General features: G+C 51.8%; 6 protein-coding genes and 1 non-coding gene across 7 annotated transcripts; 5 read left to right on the top strand and 2 right to left on the bottom strand.

Annotated features, from left to right (window-relative positions):
• Positions 1–169: 169 nt before the first annotated feature.
• Positions 170–1,959, bottom strand: BJY04DRAFT_116713 (uncharacterized protein). The gene is made up of 6 exons (XM_073708264.1): positions 1,668–1,959; positions 1,571–1,600; positions 1,344–1,511; positions 1,116–1,294; positions 969–1,066; positions 170–905 (listed from the first exon to the last, which is right to left on the bottom strand). The coding sequence occupies exons 1-6, from the start codon at positions 1,784–1,786 to the stop codon at positions 360–362; spliced, it is 1,140 nt and encodes a 379-aa protein (XP_073575558.1). The 5' UTR covers positions 1,787–1,959; the 3' UTR covers positions 170–359.
• Positions 1,960–2,500: 541 nt separating this feature from the next.
• BJY04DRAFT_116719 (transcription factor domain-containing protein) lies at positions 2,501–4,108 on the top strand. Its single transcript, XM_073708265.1, has 2 exons — positions 2,501–2,665; positions 2,717–4,108. Exons 1-2 carry the CDS (start codon positions 2,593–2,595, stop codon positions 4,039–4,041), a joined length of 1,398 nt encoding a protein of 465 aa, XP_073575557.1. The 5' UTR covers positions 2,501–2,592; the 3' UTR covers positions 4,042–4,108.
• A 147-nt stretch (positions 4,109–4,255) lies between these two features.
• Positions 4,256–5,286, top strand: BJY04DRAFT_213944 (major facilitator superfamily domain-containing protein; the record flags this gene model as incomplete). Its single annotated transcript, XM_073715070.1, has 4 exons — positions 4,256–4,313; positions 4,359–4,739; positions 4,813–4,852; positions 4,917–5,286. 4 exons carry the CDS (start codon positions 4,256–4,258, stop codon positions 5,284–5,286), a joined length of 849 nt encoding a protein of 282 aa, XP_073575556.1.
• Positions 5,287–5,407: 121 nt separating this feature from the next.
• Positions 5,408–6,306, top strand: BJY04DRAFT_179153 (uncharacterized protein). Its single transcript, XM_073709855.1, has 2 exons — positions 5,408–5,741; positions 5,789–6,306. Exons 1-2 carry the CDS (start codon positions 5,479–5,481, stop codon positions 6,003–6,005), a joined length of 480 nt encoding a protein of 159 aa, XP_073575555.1. The 5' UTR covers positions 5,408–5,478; the 3' UTR covers positions 6,006–6,306.
• A 2,073-nt stretch (positions 6,307–8,379) lies between these two features.
• Positions 8,380–10,551, top strand: BJY04DRAFT_179152 (uncharacterized protein). The gene is made up of 2 exons (XM_073709854.1): positions 8,380–8,505; positions 8,602–10,551. Exons 1-2 carry the CDS (start codon positions 8,388–8,390, stop codon positions 10,365–10,367), a joined length of 1,884 nt encoding a protein of 627 aa, XP_073575554.1. The 5' UTR covers positions 8,380–8,387; the 3' UTR covers positions 10,368–10,551.
• Positions 10,552–10,924: 373 nt separating this feature from the next.
• BJY04DRAFT_t21 lies at positions 10,925–10,997 on the top strand. The gene has a single exon. It is a non-coding gene; the product is annotated as a tRNA-Lys (tRNA).
• A 560-nt stretch (positions 10,998–11,557) lies between these two features.
• On the bottom strand, positions 11,558–12,581 carry BJY04DRAFT_213941 (uncharacterized protein; the record flags this gene model as incomplete). The annotated part of the gene is made up of 3 exons (XM_073715069.1): positions 11,558–12,012; positions 12,070–12,135; positions 12,200–12,581. The coding sequence occupies 3 exons, from the start codon at positions 12,579–12,581 to the stop codon at positions 11,558–11,560; spliced, it is 903 nt and encodes a 300-aa protein (XP_073575553.1).
• Between the last annotated feature and the right edge of the window lie 109 nt (positions 12,582–12,690).

The raw sequence follows: 12,690 nt of genomic DNA, 5'->3' as shown, positions 1-12,690 counted from the left end.
CTGGTAGGTTGAATCTCTGAGTCTTTATCTGGTCATGTCGTCCAATCGTTGTGCATATTTATATATGTAGTTATCATATCTCTGGTTGGCCTTCTGGATAAGGACCATCCGCCGGCGGGTTCTCCTAGGCTGCATTGTAAAGTCGCCGACGGCACATTCTTTGGACCCAGCCTTGAGGGAATCCACTCAATCGCCTGGGGGTCTCGTGAGTCGCTGAATCGCTGCAGGTGGCCTGGTGGCGGCTGCCCTGCGCTCCGCGGAGCCCGAGGCGGCCCCCCAAGTGGATCATTCTCCGATAGGAGCCTCGAGCATGAAAGAGCATTAGGTTATTGATTCACAAGCCAGCTCTTTTGGTATGCTTAAACAAGGACCGAGATACTCAGGTCAAAGAACCCCTCCTTACAAATTCGGCGGCCGCTGTCGCACAGCTCGCAAATTATCGACCTCAATGGCATGTTTTCCGTCTCCCGCAGGGAATTCCAAATTGGATCGGTGGGTTTCTCCGCGAATGCCCACTCCCCCAGCGCGTCGCTTTCCTTGAGCTGGATCATCCCCGTCCCACGACCCGTCCATCGGTAAAGATATAGCACATGGCATGACATCCTGGGCCCGGTGTAGAATCCCTGCGTGGCGGTGCTTAGTGTGGTGGTGATTAGGCGCTGGACCTCGCGCACGACGAACAGGTCGCATCTTCTACTGTGTGTCTCTAGGGCATCGACAAATTTTAAGTGGTTTGAGCAGGATTCGAGGAGCTTTGGGGGCGGAGGTGTAACCTGGGAGCCTTCAGGGGGGAAGAACTGGCCTATGGCTAGGCAGTGGACTACGCTTGAGAGGAAAACGAAATACATCGTGCCCGGAGAGGTGCTCTCCATGTAGGGATCCAGTACTAACACTGACGGTAGAACCTGGTATGAAGTCAGCTATTGTTTGGTTTAGAGGAGCATGATCTCTAGACTCGGAGGCAGGACCTCGCCTAGTAATAATGCGTGGTCGAGAAGGCGAGTGAGCGTTGGACGCTGAAGGTAAATGTCGTTCTTGAGTAGATTGACAAAGTCTCTCGTAGAATCTGGTCGTTGTGAGAACTTGAACGTCGTGAAGAAAAGGCAGAGCCATACAAAGTACGATGAATAAACCATGCATCCACACCATGGCCTCGAGTTGATAGGGGTGCTCGGCACTACTGAATTCCAGCAGCTGTTCTGGAAAGTTGAAAAAGTATGTCTCCAGGAGTCTTTCAGCCTGCCGCCAGAGCGGACATTCGCCTTCAAGCTCCTGGACGGCAAGTGGAATGATCCTGAAACTATTAGCGGATGTCACACGCAAATCAGGCCATGAGCTCATGCTTAGTGAACGGATTGAACAGAGTGAAGAATGGGTGGGCGGCTTCAAGTAGGTTCGGATCACAGCTTTCCATTACAGGGTATGCATCCCTGACAGGAAAGGTCTCTAAGCAGTCGACTGGGAGGAGTTCTCTCCACTTGGTGAGACAGTTATGTGTCAGGAGTAAGGTACTGTAGATGCATTGAGCATGTGGCCAAATGATGATTATGGATGGAGGAGTTGTCAGTACCTCTGCTGTAAACGTAGGGCAAGTGTCGCGCTGCTCATTGATGTCAGAACGGTCTTCCAGTCGGCAGTAAGAAGAGGGAATACTGCTCGCGACATACCATGTTCTCAGCCGGCCGACAGCTGAGCCATAATCATCAGGATGCATCGACATATCGTCAAGGTTAACCCGGGCCAGTGCACACCAGCGAACAGCGCTCGCTGCGAGGGCTTGAGTCATGCACCAGGTATAGCTAAGAAGCAACAGAGAGATAGTAGAGGATAGTAATGCGTAATGATCTTTGAGGTTAATCTTTGTTGCTATTGAAAGTGTGTCATCTTGCAGAATGGCGCGACTGGTCTGGAGCTGAGAGTGAATATGCGAGGGGAACCGATAGCCATACAACTCCAGTGCGACGGCGAGCACCGCGCGGGGAAGCGGGAATGCTGGGCCGGGGCTCTGATGAATGCTGGCAGGGATGATAACATAGAAACCGTGTTTCTCCGGGGTAGACAGCAGCTCATTGAGCAAGGGGTCGGTGATCTCCTGGCTCAGCGGTAGCCCCGGCAGATCTGGGACAGTGGCAAATGGCTCAGGCGGGGTGGGAGACAACCCTAGCGAGGCCGGGGGAGATCGCTGTGGGCTGTTTGGTTGGTCTCCTGGTTGCTGCTACTCAAGGAGTCAGTCGTCGGTCAAGGTGATCGAGAAGCAAGCACCTACCAAGGAGGTGTTGGCTGTTGTTCCCTTTCGCGGCCGACCGCGCGGTCGCGGTCTTCGGCGGTTGGAACACGGCAGCCCCAGTCGCTTGCAGCGCGAGCACGGAATCTCGAAGCTGCACTGGGTTTTCTATCTGGAGATTAAACGGGTCCGTGTGTTTGGGCTAAAACTTACGAGAGAATGGCATCGATCACAGGCTGCTTTGAGTTGAGTCGTCATGTTGGATAGTAATAATGAATGTAAAAGTGAAAAGCGCCGACGGGCGCAGGAGGGAATTAAGAATTTAACGCAAAATCCACCGACCGTTCGCTCCTTTCTCCACTTCCACCATGGCTGAACTCGCCGACTTGACCAATTCAGACTTACGACTCGGTGGTGTCGCGTGCAGGAAACTTCGATTTTGTAAGCCTTGTCTCATCCTTGTCCTACTGACTCCCTACTGACGCCCGCCAGTGATCCATCGCTGTCAGCGCACTTTGGTCGCGGTTCCGGGCCATGGAGTCCCTATCCTCCACCACTTGCTGCCACTGACTGTGCGGCTCAAGGGCGTTCTCGACGCCCTGTTGACACTTTCCGACCGACTGCGTCTTTCCGATGCGCAAATCCAGCAGAGCCATCTTCACAGAGATGGTTCCGTTGGCTTCCTCGACACCTCACAACCAAACATGCTGGACAGCTACCAGACGTCATTATCCGCCCTCCAAGCAAGCCTGCGTTCCACTCAATCGGGCCTCCAAGACGCCGAAGAAGCTGTCGCAATGTCTATCATCCTTTTGATCTTCGGTTTTCCCGGGGACCGTATCTGGCCAGTCCACCTAAATGGGCTCATCGCCTTGATCCAAGATCCAGATGTGCCCGCTCTCACCTCTCCCGGTCTGAGCTCGTTGGCTTCCCACTTCGCGGCACACGCTGATATCAAAGCCTTCTCGCTTGGTAGGTCTGGCGCCAGTCAGCGGTTGTGGCTGAATTGGCGAATGCATCCCCTGGAGCAGAATCTATATTCCGAAATTGAGGCAATACATTTATCGGAGTTTGAGATATCAACAGGATATCCACCATCCTTGGTTACCGTTATGGCGGTGATCTCGGCGCTCATAGAGGACGTCCAGGCTGGGCGTCCCTTACAGGGTGCCATTGACCTATATCTTGGAAATCCGCCTCATAACCAGCAAAAGATTTACCATCCGTTGTCTGATGGCGCATCGGAACGGTCACCAAAGTCAACATCGAGTGATTCTCATGCGAATACTATCCTGGAAGCCGAGCTGATGATTGCTCAATGGCGGCCGCCACATCATGTCGAAGCCCTGCCGCTGAAGATTAGTATGGCACTTACCACCGCATGGGCGGTCATGAAGAAAGCCGCATTTATCTACCTTTGGCGTCGCGGGTTCAATACAGACATGAGAGCCGCGTTGCCCCCCGAGGAGAAAGGGCGCATTGGCCAGTGTCTTCGCGAAGCACTCGCGGAAACAGAGCTCGTTCTCCAGGCGGCAGAGAAGGATAATATCATGGTGGCGAATGCCATGTTATGGCCCCTGACGGTTCTGGGAAACGAGTGCTTATGGTACCCCAATCTTCAAGCCAGGGTGCTACAGTATTTCCAGCGGCTTAACAACCATTGTCCTATACATCATTCGTATATCGTGACCGCTCTGCTCCAAAAGCTGTGGAAAGCCGCAGAAGAGACCCCCGGTGAGCCTGATTCTCTTCCATTTGGTGTCTTAAACCTGCAGCACCTGGCTCAACAGGACGATGCATGCATTCCGTTGTTGTAATCCATATAAAACATGTACATTATCTACTCCATTCGTAACCATCTTGAAGGCATCGAGTAGATATTCACGGGGAGGTTCCTTTTGAACAATTGAATACGCGCCAGCTAATCCCTGCCATATCCTCCACAGGTGGTCAGATGGGAGACAAAGACAAAGGAAATAAATTTTCGTCGTCTGGACCACCCGCCGATTCTACACCGACACCACTCGAGAGATGACACCACCCCAACCAAACATTCGCTCCAGCGTCCGGAGACAATCGATAATCCTCGGTAAGCAAATATAATGATATAACCATCACATTCTGAGTGTTCCAGGCCTCATCCGCTTCAGCGAAGCCCTCGCCTGGTCGACCGTCTTCCCCTATGCATTTTTCATGATGCAATCCCTCCTCGCGCCCAGTGCAACGCGCGACGCCAAAGCTGCGACATTCGCTTCCGCAACAGTCTCTCTTTTCACCTTCGGTGAGTTCCTGACGGCGGTGCTTTGGGCCAAAATCAGTGATCGTGTCGGGCGCAAGTCCACATTGCTGATTGGCGCTGTGGGCGGGTGCATCTCGGCCTTGGGTTTTGGACTTTCCTCTAGCCTTGCTGCGGCCATTGCGGCGAGGTTTCTGGGGGGAGTGCTCAATCCGAACGTGGCTGTTGTTTCGGTCTGTGTGGGAGAGGTTATTGGGGTGGGAGAGGGGGGTGGAAAAGGTGGTTTCTTTCTTTATTATCCTGCCAGTGACTGCGTTTTTTGAGTTGTGCTAATTCTATGAATGGTATGCAGGGGCCGTATTCTTGATTGTACCTTTCCTTAGGGGACTAGGGTGAGATTTTCTTATTCTTCCTTTTCGTCCAATACTGGATGTCGAAACTCTAAACCTTATATAGAAGCCTTATTGGCCCCGTGGTTGGCGGCTATCTCGCTCAGCCAGTGAAGGCATACCCGTCATTGTTCCCTGCCGATGGTATATTGAAGGCGTATCCCTACCTGCTTCCAAATTTAGTGGTTGCGGCATGCATATTCATCAGTGGCCTTCTGACATTATGCTTTCTCGAAGAAACATATGCAAAGATCAGGAATAGAGTGTCTGCGAAGAGAGGCCTCGCTGGTTGGGCGAGTAGGGTAATCAAGGCCTTGGTTAGCCCAGGGAGGGCGAAAGAATGTGAGGTCGTATCACACCGGGAGGAGGATACTATTGAGCTTCAAAGCGCCGTTACCAGCGCCGATGTCGAACAAGCAGAGGCCGACCATCTATAGCCCGTTTCAGACTCGACGGAACGGGCAAATACCACAACACCGTGGTCTCGGCAGGTCCTCTTGCAGATATTGGCTGTGTCAATATTAGCCTTTCACAAAGTTTCGTCCGACGTTATAATCCCTATATTTCTCGCAGCGGACACTGCCTCGGGCGCAGATACTCGACGTTCTATACTAGCGAGTGGTTTTGGAATGACCTCGCAGGGTATCAGCAACATCCTACTGGCACAGGCCGCTTCAGTGGTTGTCGCGCAAGTGTTCATTGTGCCTCGCATCATCACCCGCTGGGGCTCTCTTAGGAGCTTTCGCTGGTGCACATTTCTGTTCCCGTGGTTATATTGCTTGACACCATTCACCACGGCCCTTGACTCTCCCTTGTCGACAGTCGCCATTATTTTGGACCTACTTATCAAAGGGTTATTAGTGAACATAGGCTATGTTGCGTCCGCGATTCTGTGAGTCAGGCAGGAATTGAAGACTTATTATTTCTAATGCTGCACAGAATAACTAATACATCGCCGGCGCCTATCCATCTCGCCACAATCAATGGCGCTGCGGCGTCACTGAGTTGCCTAGCCCGATCTCTGGGTGCTGCTGTGTCTGGCTCAATGTTTAATCTCGCGCTGAAAAAGGAGAATGTTGGCCTCCTATTCTGGACTCTCGCTGGTGTTGCGGTGATCGGGGCTTCTTTTTCATGGTTCTTGCGTGATCGACCATGACAGATGACTACTATCAATGAAAGGGCTCGGGACATGGGTATCTGCCTGGTAAAGCCCCAGGGCAGGTAATCTTGTGCCACACGATCTGCCATGGCAACTCGGTGATCGCTGAAACAAAATCCGAGATCGCATTATTCAGAGCTTCCATACAGTGGTTGGGCTTTTTCAGGACGACCTTCTCACTATCGGTAGAGTGAAAGGGGGGCGAGGGGCGCAAGGAATCAGAAACTTTGAGACAAGAGAGCGCATTTGGGTTCTGATAACTTCAATGATGTTATGTGAGAAACTTAATTATAGGTATCAACTTATCGTACGGAATGCTATCAAATTGACCAAAGATCTGCCACTCCGACAGTGAGTCCAGTAGCCTCTCTGCTGCGCCACTTCTGCATCTGCTTCTGATTCTTCTTCTCCTCTCCCTCTTTACCTACCTTGCCTAATCCAGCGCCCGGCACCCCCTGGGTTATTTTGCGGTAGTCGTCCGGACAATAGGTTAGGCAGAGCTCTTTCATGTCATTGAACACCCTGAATGCAATACGATTAGCTTCGACGCTAAAGACCCAGCCCCAGGCTCAGCACAGGGGAAACGATACGCACACCTCTCGTTGATTACACCCCGGAATCAAGATTGCAGTCCCGATATTAAAGCGCAGGGAATAGAGTAGATTTCTACCATCCCAGTCATCCTCTTCAATGACACCCGCACCCGTCAGAAGTGATTGTAGTTAAAAAGGGGGGAGGGGGAATGTCAGTAGGTGACAGGATACTAAGCTCCTCAACTCACCAGGCTCCGAGACGGCAAAATGCTGTTTATAGTTGTTCACATATACCTCCTTACTCAGGCGATGGCGCGGCGCCCTCCAATTACCGATGTCATACTCACTGTGCCCATAGAAGGAGCCTGCGTCAAAGATAAACGGCATTCCAGTCTCCATATCTGTTGCTGTATTCTCGTCCCAACAGTCTCCATGTAAAAGACAGGGCTTGATACTCCGTCCCCCACTCTGTAGGGGATCCAGTAACCTCGGAATCACTTTCTCCAACGTAACGTCGCAGAACCGCTCGAATTCGGCCCACCGCCCGTTCTTCTCTAGATCGGTCGAAAGCATGTGCGCGAGCTGTCGCTTGTATAGCACTGCCCAAGATGACTTCCAGGTATCAGTGACTTGGGAGACGGTACCGTGGTAGGTTGTTGTGTGGAAGCCAAAGAGGCCTGTTGGGGACACGGATTTCTTGTGCAGTTCTGCGACGCGTGAAGTGAATTGTATAGGATCGGGAGGCTGATCGCCTCCTCGGGCATCGCGTCGTTTGGCCAGTTTACATGAGGATGAGCGGTCGACATTTTCTCTTCTGCCGTTTCGAGCTCTCGCCGTGTTTGTCGTATGTATATCGTCTGGGTCTTGAACGAAAAGGTGCTGGAGATGATCCTGGGTTAATTTCTTTCGTCAAGGACAGTTGGACGGCTTTCTCCAGGGTATTATAGCGCAGTCACTTTTTCAGAAAGAAATAAAATCACTGAGAGCCAATTGTCATGCAAGTAAACCTATTTTAGCTTCGGACAGCCTTTGAGGAAGAAGAGGGGCTCGACATGATCTGATAGCCAACAGCAGTTGACTTGACACGACAGGCTATCGCGTCTGTGTACTTACTCGTTGGTTCTATGTGTTTGCATCTACTTGGCTAGTTGCTCTCTTTGTTATTGTTCGTGGCGGTCAGCACAGCGAGAGGCTTAAGTACGGTTACCCGAATGGGAAGCCCTACTCTCCACTCCTTGTTGTCGTGTGCACTACATAATCTAATCCACGGTGTAGGAATTTGGTACACTTGCGTGTCACCAGCGGTCTAGAGCGGACTGCACCTCTTCGGCGCATATCGATGATCTCAACTTCTGACGACGCCTGAAAGAGCGGGGTAATCACAACAAGACACAGTCTTCAGTAACCATCAAGGACGAGCAGAGAGCATGCTGCGTGTCTATCTAGTCGTTGAAAGCGGACATGCCGAGTTAAGCCGTCCTGCTGCGCGCGTGGTCAGTCCTGCATGCATATTTTGCTCCAGCGCTCCACGAGAAGACAAGGGGATTGAATCGACTGATTTAAGCACAGCCTCGTCACTTCCTCCGTGTCAGCCGCACCACACTAACATCTTCTGATTGGGAAATTTCGGCAGGGTAGCTGAGCCTTCGAGGACCTCGGGCGGGAGTTAAGCCCGTGCGGGCACGTCTGGGCCCTTGGTTGGTTGGTCGACAAGTGTTTGCCAAGGGCGAAATGTACAAGGACTGGCGGGAAAGCAGCACTAGAAATTTGGGGAGAAGGCGCATTAATATGCTGACGGTGCCCTCTCTGCGTTTCGCTTTTTTGTCTCGACAGCCAACGTCTGCCGATGCGCGATACCAAGCACTCGCTCAACAACTGCCAATTTCCCCAACATCCAAAACCAAGCGGAATTGATCCAGTACAGATGGAGTCGGAAGTCGTTGACCTGGTTATTATTGGCGCGGGTACATACACTTTCTTTCCTTCTCCGGCTCCCGATTGTCATCACCTAGGAGCTCCCAGGGACTTGAACCATGCCATACTCTAACCCGCTGCAATAGGCTGGCACGGCCTCGCCGCCGCCAAAACCGCCCTCTCACTCGATCCCAGCATAAATATCGTCGTGCTAGATTCCGCTGCATCGGTGGGCGGTGTCTGGGCCGAGGAGCGGGTATATGAGGGACTCCGGACAAATAATCGAGTGGAGTCGTATGTGTATAGCGATTTTCCCATCGAGAAGGTTCCTACCGTGCCTGATCTTGTGAAGCCCGGTGAGCACATGTCCGGAAGAGCAGTTCATGAGTATCTGAAAGCGTACGCGAACCAGTTAGGGGTTCATGAGAGGGTCAGATTCAATTGTAAGGTGGAGACTGTGGAGTATGCCGAGGGAGTTGGAGTTGGTGAGCAAAAAGTGTGGATTATTCGATGCACAACCGCAGCAGCCGGAGGGGAGGGCTGTACATGGAGGACGCGGAAGCTCATTCTGGCAACGGGGCTTACATCGCAGCCGCGGATCCCTACATTCGTCGGGCAGGGCTCGTTCGGTGCGCCGCTGTTTCACGTCAAAGAGTTTGCTCGCTATCAAAAAATCCTCTTCGCCAACAAGCCAGCAAGAGAGGACCAAGACGAAAATACTGGTGATGGCTGCACAGCGCCAATCGCAGTGCTCGGCGGGAGCAAATCCGCCTGGGACGCCGTCTACACCTGCGCATCCCAGGGCCATGAGGTTAACTGGATCATCCGAGCGTCCGGTGCTGGCCCCTCGTGGATGACTCCGGCCGCTGTCTTCTCACCCTTGAACATCCTCCTCGAGAGCCTCCCTCTTATACGGGCACTAGGCGTATTCAGCCCATGCGTCTGGGTAAGCAATCTGATCCGCCGATTCTTGCATGGCACGTGGCTCGGTTTGATAATCGTGCGTCTGTTCTGGGCTTCGCTCGAGTGGGATATGCTGCGGGCGAATCGGTATAACGATCATGAGGAGACGGCCAAGTTACGGCCATCGTATAGGATGCTTTGGGCGGGAACTGCGGTGGCGATTCTGAATTTCCCGGGCGATTTCTTTGGCCTGATTCGGCGGGGGTTAGTCAAGGTACACATTGCTGATGTTGAGCGACTCGAGCAGAATACGATTGTTTTGTCCAATCAGGAGAGACTGACCGCGAGAGGACTAATTCTGTGCACGGGTTGGAAAGCGTCCCCAGGCATTCGCTTCTTGCCCGATGGAATTGAACAGCAGCTTGGCTTTCCGTGGACCGCTGACTCGTTGGATCAGCAGGAGCTCGTGAAAGAAGCCCGTCAGGAGCTTTACACTCGCCTCCCCATGCTCCAAACCGCCCCAGCCAGAAGAAAGTACCGTGCAAAAGACGCGCAGGGCGAACATATCAACGAGACGGTCCTGCGCCCCTTCCGTCTCGCGCGCTTCATGGTTCCCCCGGAGCTATGGGATGATCACAGCATCTCTATCCTCGGAACCACAATCACCTTCCACACACCACTTGTCGCGGAGGTGCAAGCTCTGTGGGCGCTCGTCTACCTGAACCACGCCTCAGAACTCACCCGACACCATATGGACAATGAGTCTGTAATCCGCGAGGCAATACTGCACTCTGAATTTGTTGCTCTGCGGTCACCAACAAATCATGGCCCGCGGCATGCGGATTTTGTCTTTGAGGTCCTCCCCTATTTAGACATGCTGCTTACAGATTTGGGACTGCGGACGGCGAGGAAGGGGTCCTGGTGGAGGAATCTCTTTGTACCGCATCAGCCGACGGATTACGCAGGGCTGGTGGAGGAGTGGAAAGCGATGAAAAAGAAGTGTTCTTAGATGGTGTTGTACGATTGTTGAGAATCACTGAATAAGTACGGCTGAGCGAATGGGAAGCCCTATTCCCCATTCCTTCTGGCCATGTGTATTAGGTTGCTCGTAAGAGCAGGCTATATAGCGATTACAGAAGTTATATCGTTGCTGGTATTCTTGTGCTGAGCCCTGGGTCTACTCCTTCAAGCCTCTTCGGCATCCAGGTCAATACAAGTGCACCAAGCCGCTGTCATAAAAATCCTGTATTTCATAAGGTAAAGAAATGGATGTGTTTCTTGTCGACGTAAGAGTTTGTGAGTATGTACTGTGGATATATATATCCGGCACGTAGCTACACCCAAACGAAATCAGAAGCTAGGATGCTATATACAACCACTATGGCCCCTGCGCCATCAAGAGTGACACAGAACTAAGAACTACGATGGCTTTACTGATATAGGTATGAATAAACACACTACTTTTAGCGAGGGTGCTGGGCGAAACAGAGATTGAAAACTCCTAGGTAGGGGAATCCACAAGCCCTAGTCATAGAACGTTCAATCTTTTGATATCTTCAACAAGTAGCCCGGCTAGCTCAATCGGCAGAGCGTGAGACTCTTAATCTCAAGGTTGCGGGTTCAACCCCCGCGTTGGGCTTTCATTTTTGCATCTTTCTTGCTTTTTGGTGGTGGTGGTTGAATTTTTTTTGGTGGGCCGGATAGGGACGGACGGCTTGGGGCCCACCCGTTCCACCCATGCCCTAGTTGAAGGATTTTGACCGGACTATCAATGTATTCATTTCTCGTCCTTAAAGGTTGCCATATCTTGAGACACTATCGATGAGACCCGAAAGGATCTAAATTTGACTCCGAAGACGGGACTAGATTTCATCTTTCTTTATCGTAAGTATATCTCGAGAATTAGCAGGGGGCATATATTGGAAATGCCTTTGTTGACTTGCACCAATTCTATTCAATTATGAGCCTCATTTTGATTTTGGCGTAGAAACAAGTTGTCTATGATCATTAAGGGTCTATCTCATATAAGTACCTCCAGTATCTATCCCAACAAGCTACCATAGCCCACCCCAACCAGAACAGCACTACTAGCTCTTCTGCTGCTGCCACCAAGCCTGATAGTGATCTCTCACCATCTGCTCTCTCGAGCGATATGACATCCCCAGCTCTTTCACACTCTTCTCATTATCGATCCTGAACTTAAACCCCCATGTTCCCGTTCATCCACTTCATCGACAGCCCCACAAACGGCGCAATAGCATACATCAACAGCCTCGGCATATTCCGACCAGGCAACATTCGTGGCTCATGATGCACAGCACGCACCATATCCGCTATCTCCAGGAGATTCACCGTATCGCCCTCAGGGGCAATAAGGTATCGACCCTGCTGCACGGAGCTTGAAACTCCCATATCACCAGCCTTGACATGCGCGTCAGCGACATCGCGCACATCCACAATGGGGTAGTACAACTCCGGACACCCCGCCATCCGATATGCGCCGCTGTAAACCTGCTCGATAAGGAATAGGCTCCCGGAGACAGACGCAGCGGCGAGTGAGGGGCCAAGAACCAGACCGGGGTTCAGCACCACAAGGCTCCAGCGGTTCGGAACGCTTTGCGACTTCTGCATCTTCCAGGCTTCGCGCTCGGCGACTAGTTTGGAGTAGTGCTAGGGATTGTTTGCCACACTACTAGAACTGTTGCAAGCACGCTCGGAGAGGACGCCGCCGTTTTCGGTTGAGAGAATCTCGATGCAGTCGCCGTACATGGCGGCAACTTTGCGAGGTTTTAGTATTTTTGTTAATAGCAATAGGAGAGTGAGACTGAGGTAAGTACTTACTCGATGAAGTCAAAACCACGCGGCGAACAGATGGACAGTCGTTAACGGAGCCCAGGACATTACGGGTGCCCTCCAGAGCAGGCTCAACGCATTCCTTCAGTCCGTTCTTTATCTGCTGTGGTACTAGGAAGGGTGACGCAATATGGTAAACCACGTCGCAGCCCTGCATAGCCGCTTTAAAGGAACCGGAGACGAGAAGATCGGCTTCGAAGAGAAAGAGCTTATTTGGGTGTTGGGCTTGAAAGTCGAGGAGTGGCTGACATTTTGTGGTGTTTTTAAGACTGCGGACTGTTGTGTGCACGCTGTGGCCTTGCTCTAAGAGAAGCTGGATCACATAGAGGGCGATGAAGCCTGTGCCACCGGTGACGAGTGCAGTAGACATTGTGTGTATATGTCGAGTAGATAGCTTGAGTAGATAGCTTGAGTAGATAGCTTGAGTAGATAGCTTGAGTAGATAGCTTGAGTAGATAGCTTGAGTAGATAGCTTGAGT

This window comes from Aspergillus karnatakaensis (assembly GCF_047715665.1).
Source record: "Aspergillus karnatakaensis strain CBS 102800 unplaced genomic scaffold BJY04scaffold_5, whole genome shotgun sequence".
Lineage (NCBI taxonomy): Eukaryota > Fungi > Ascomycota > Eurotiomycetes > Eurotiales > Aspergillaceae > Aspergillus > Aspergillus karnatakaensis.
This window is presented reverse-complemented; position numbering and strand designations above follow the sequence as displayed.

Bases quoted from the DNA above. Each gene is read 5' to 3' on its own strand.
- BJY04DRAFT_116719 (XM_073708265.1), top strand. From the start codon at position 2,593: ATGGCTGAACTCGCCGACTTGACCAATTCAGACTTACGACTCGGTGGT. The intron at 2,666-2,716 runs GTAAGCCTTGTC...GACGCCCGCCAG, and splicing joins GTGCAGGAAACTTCGATTTT to TGATCCATCGCTGTCAGCGC.
- BJY04DRAFT_179152 (XM_073709854.1), top strand. From the start codon at position 8,388: ATGCGCGATACCAAGCACTCGCTCAACAACTGCCAATTTCCCCAACAT. The intron at 8,506-8,601 runs GTACATACACTT...CCGCTGCAATAG, and splicing joins CCTGGTTATTATTGGCGCGG to GCTGGCACGGCCTCGCCGCC.
- BJY04DRAFT_116713 (XM_073708264.1), bottom strand. From the start codon at position 1,786: ATGACTCAAGCCCTCGCAGCGAGCGCTGTTCGCTGGTGTGCACTGGCC. The intron at 1,601-1,667 runs GTATGTCGCGAG...ATCAATGAGCAG, and splicing joins GTCGGCCGGCTGAGAACATG to CGCGACACTTGCCCTACGTT. The intron at 1,512-1,570 runs GTACTGACAACT...ATGCATCTACAG, and splicing joins GCCCTACGTTTACAGCAGAG to TACCTTACTCCTGACACATA.
- BJY04DRAFT_179153 (XM_073709855.1), top strand. From the start codon at position 5,479: ATGACCTCGCAGGGTATCAGCAACATCCTACTGGCACAGGCCGCTTCA. The intron at 5,742-5,788 runs GTGAGTCAGGCA...AATGCTGCACAG, and splicing joins TATGTTGCGTCCGCGATTCT to AATAACTAATACATCGCCGG.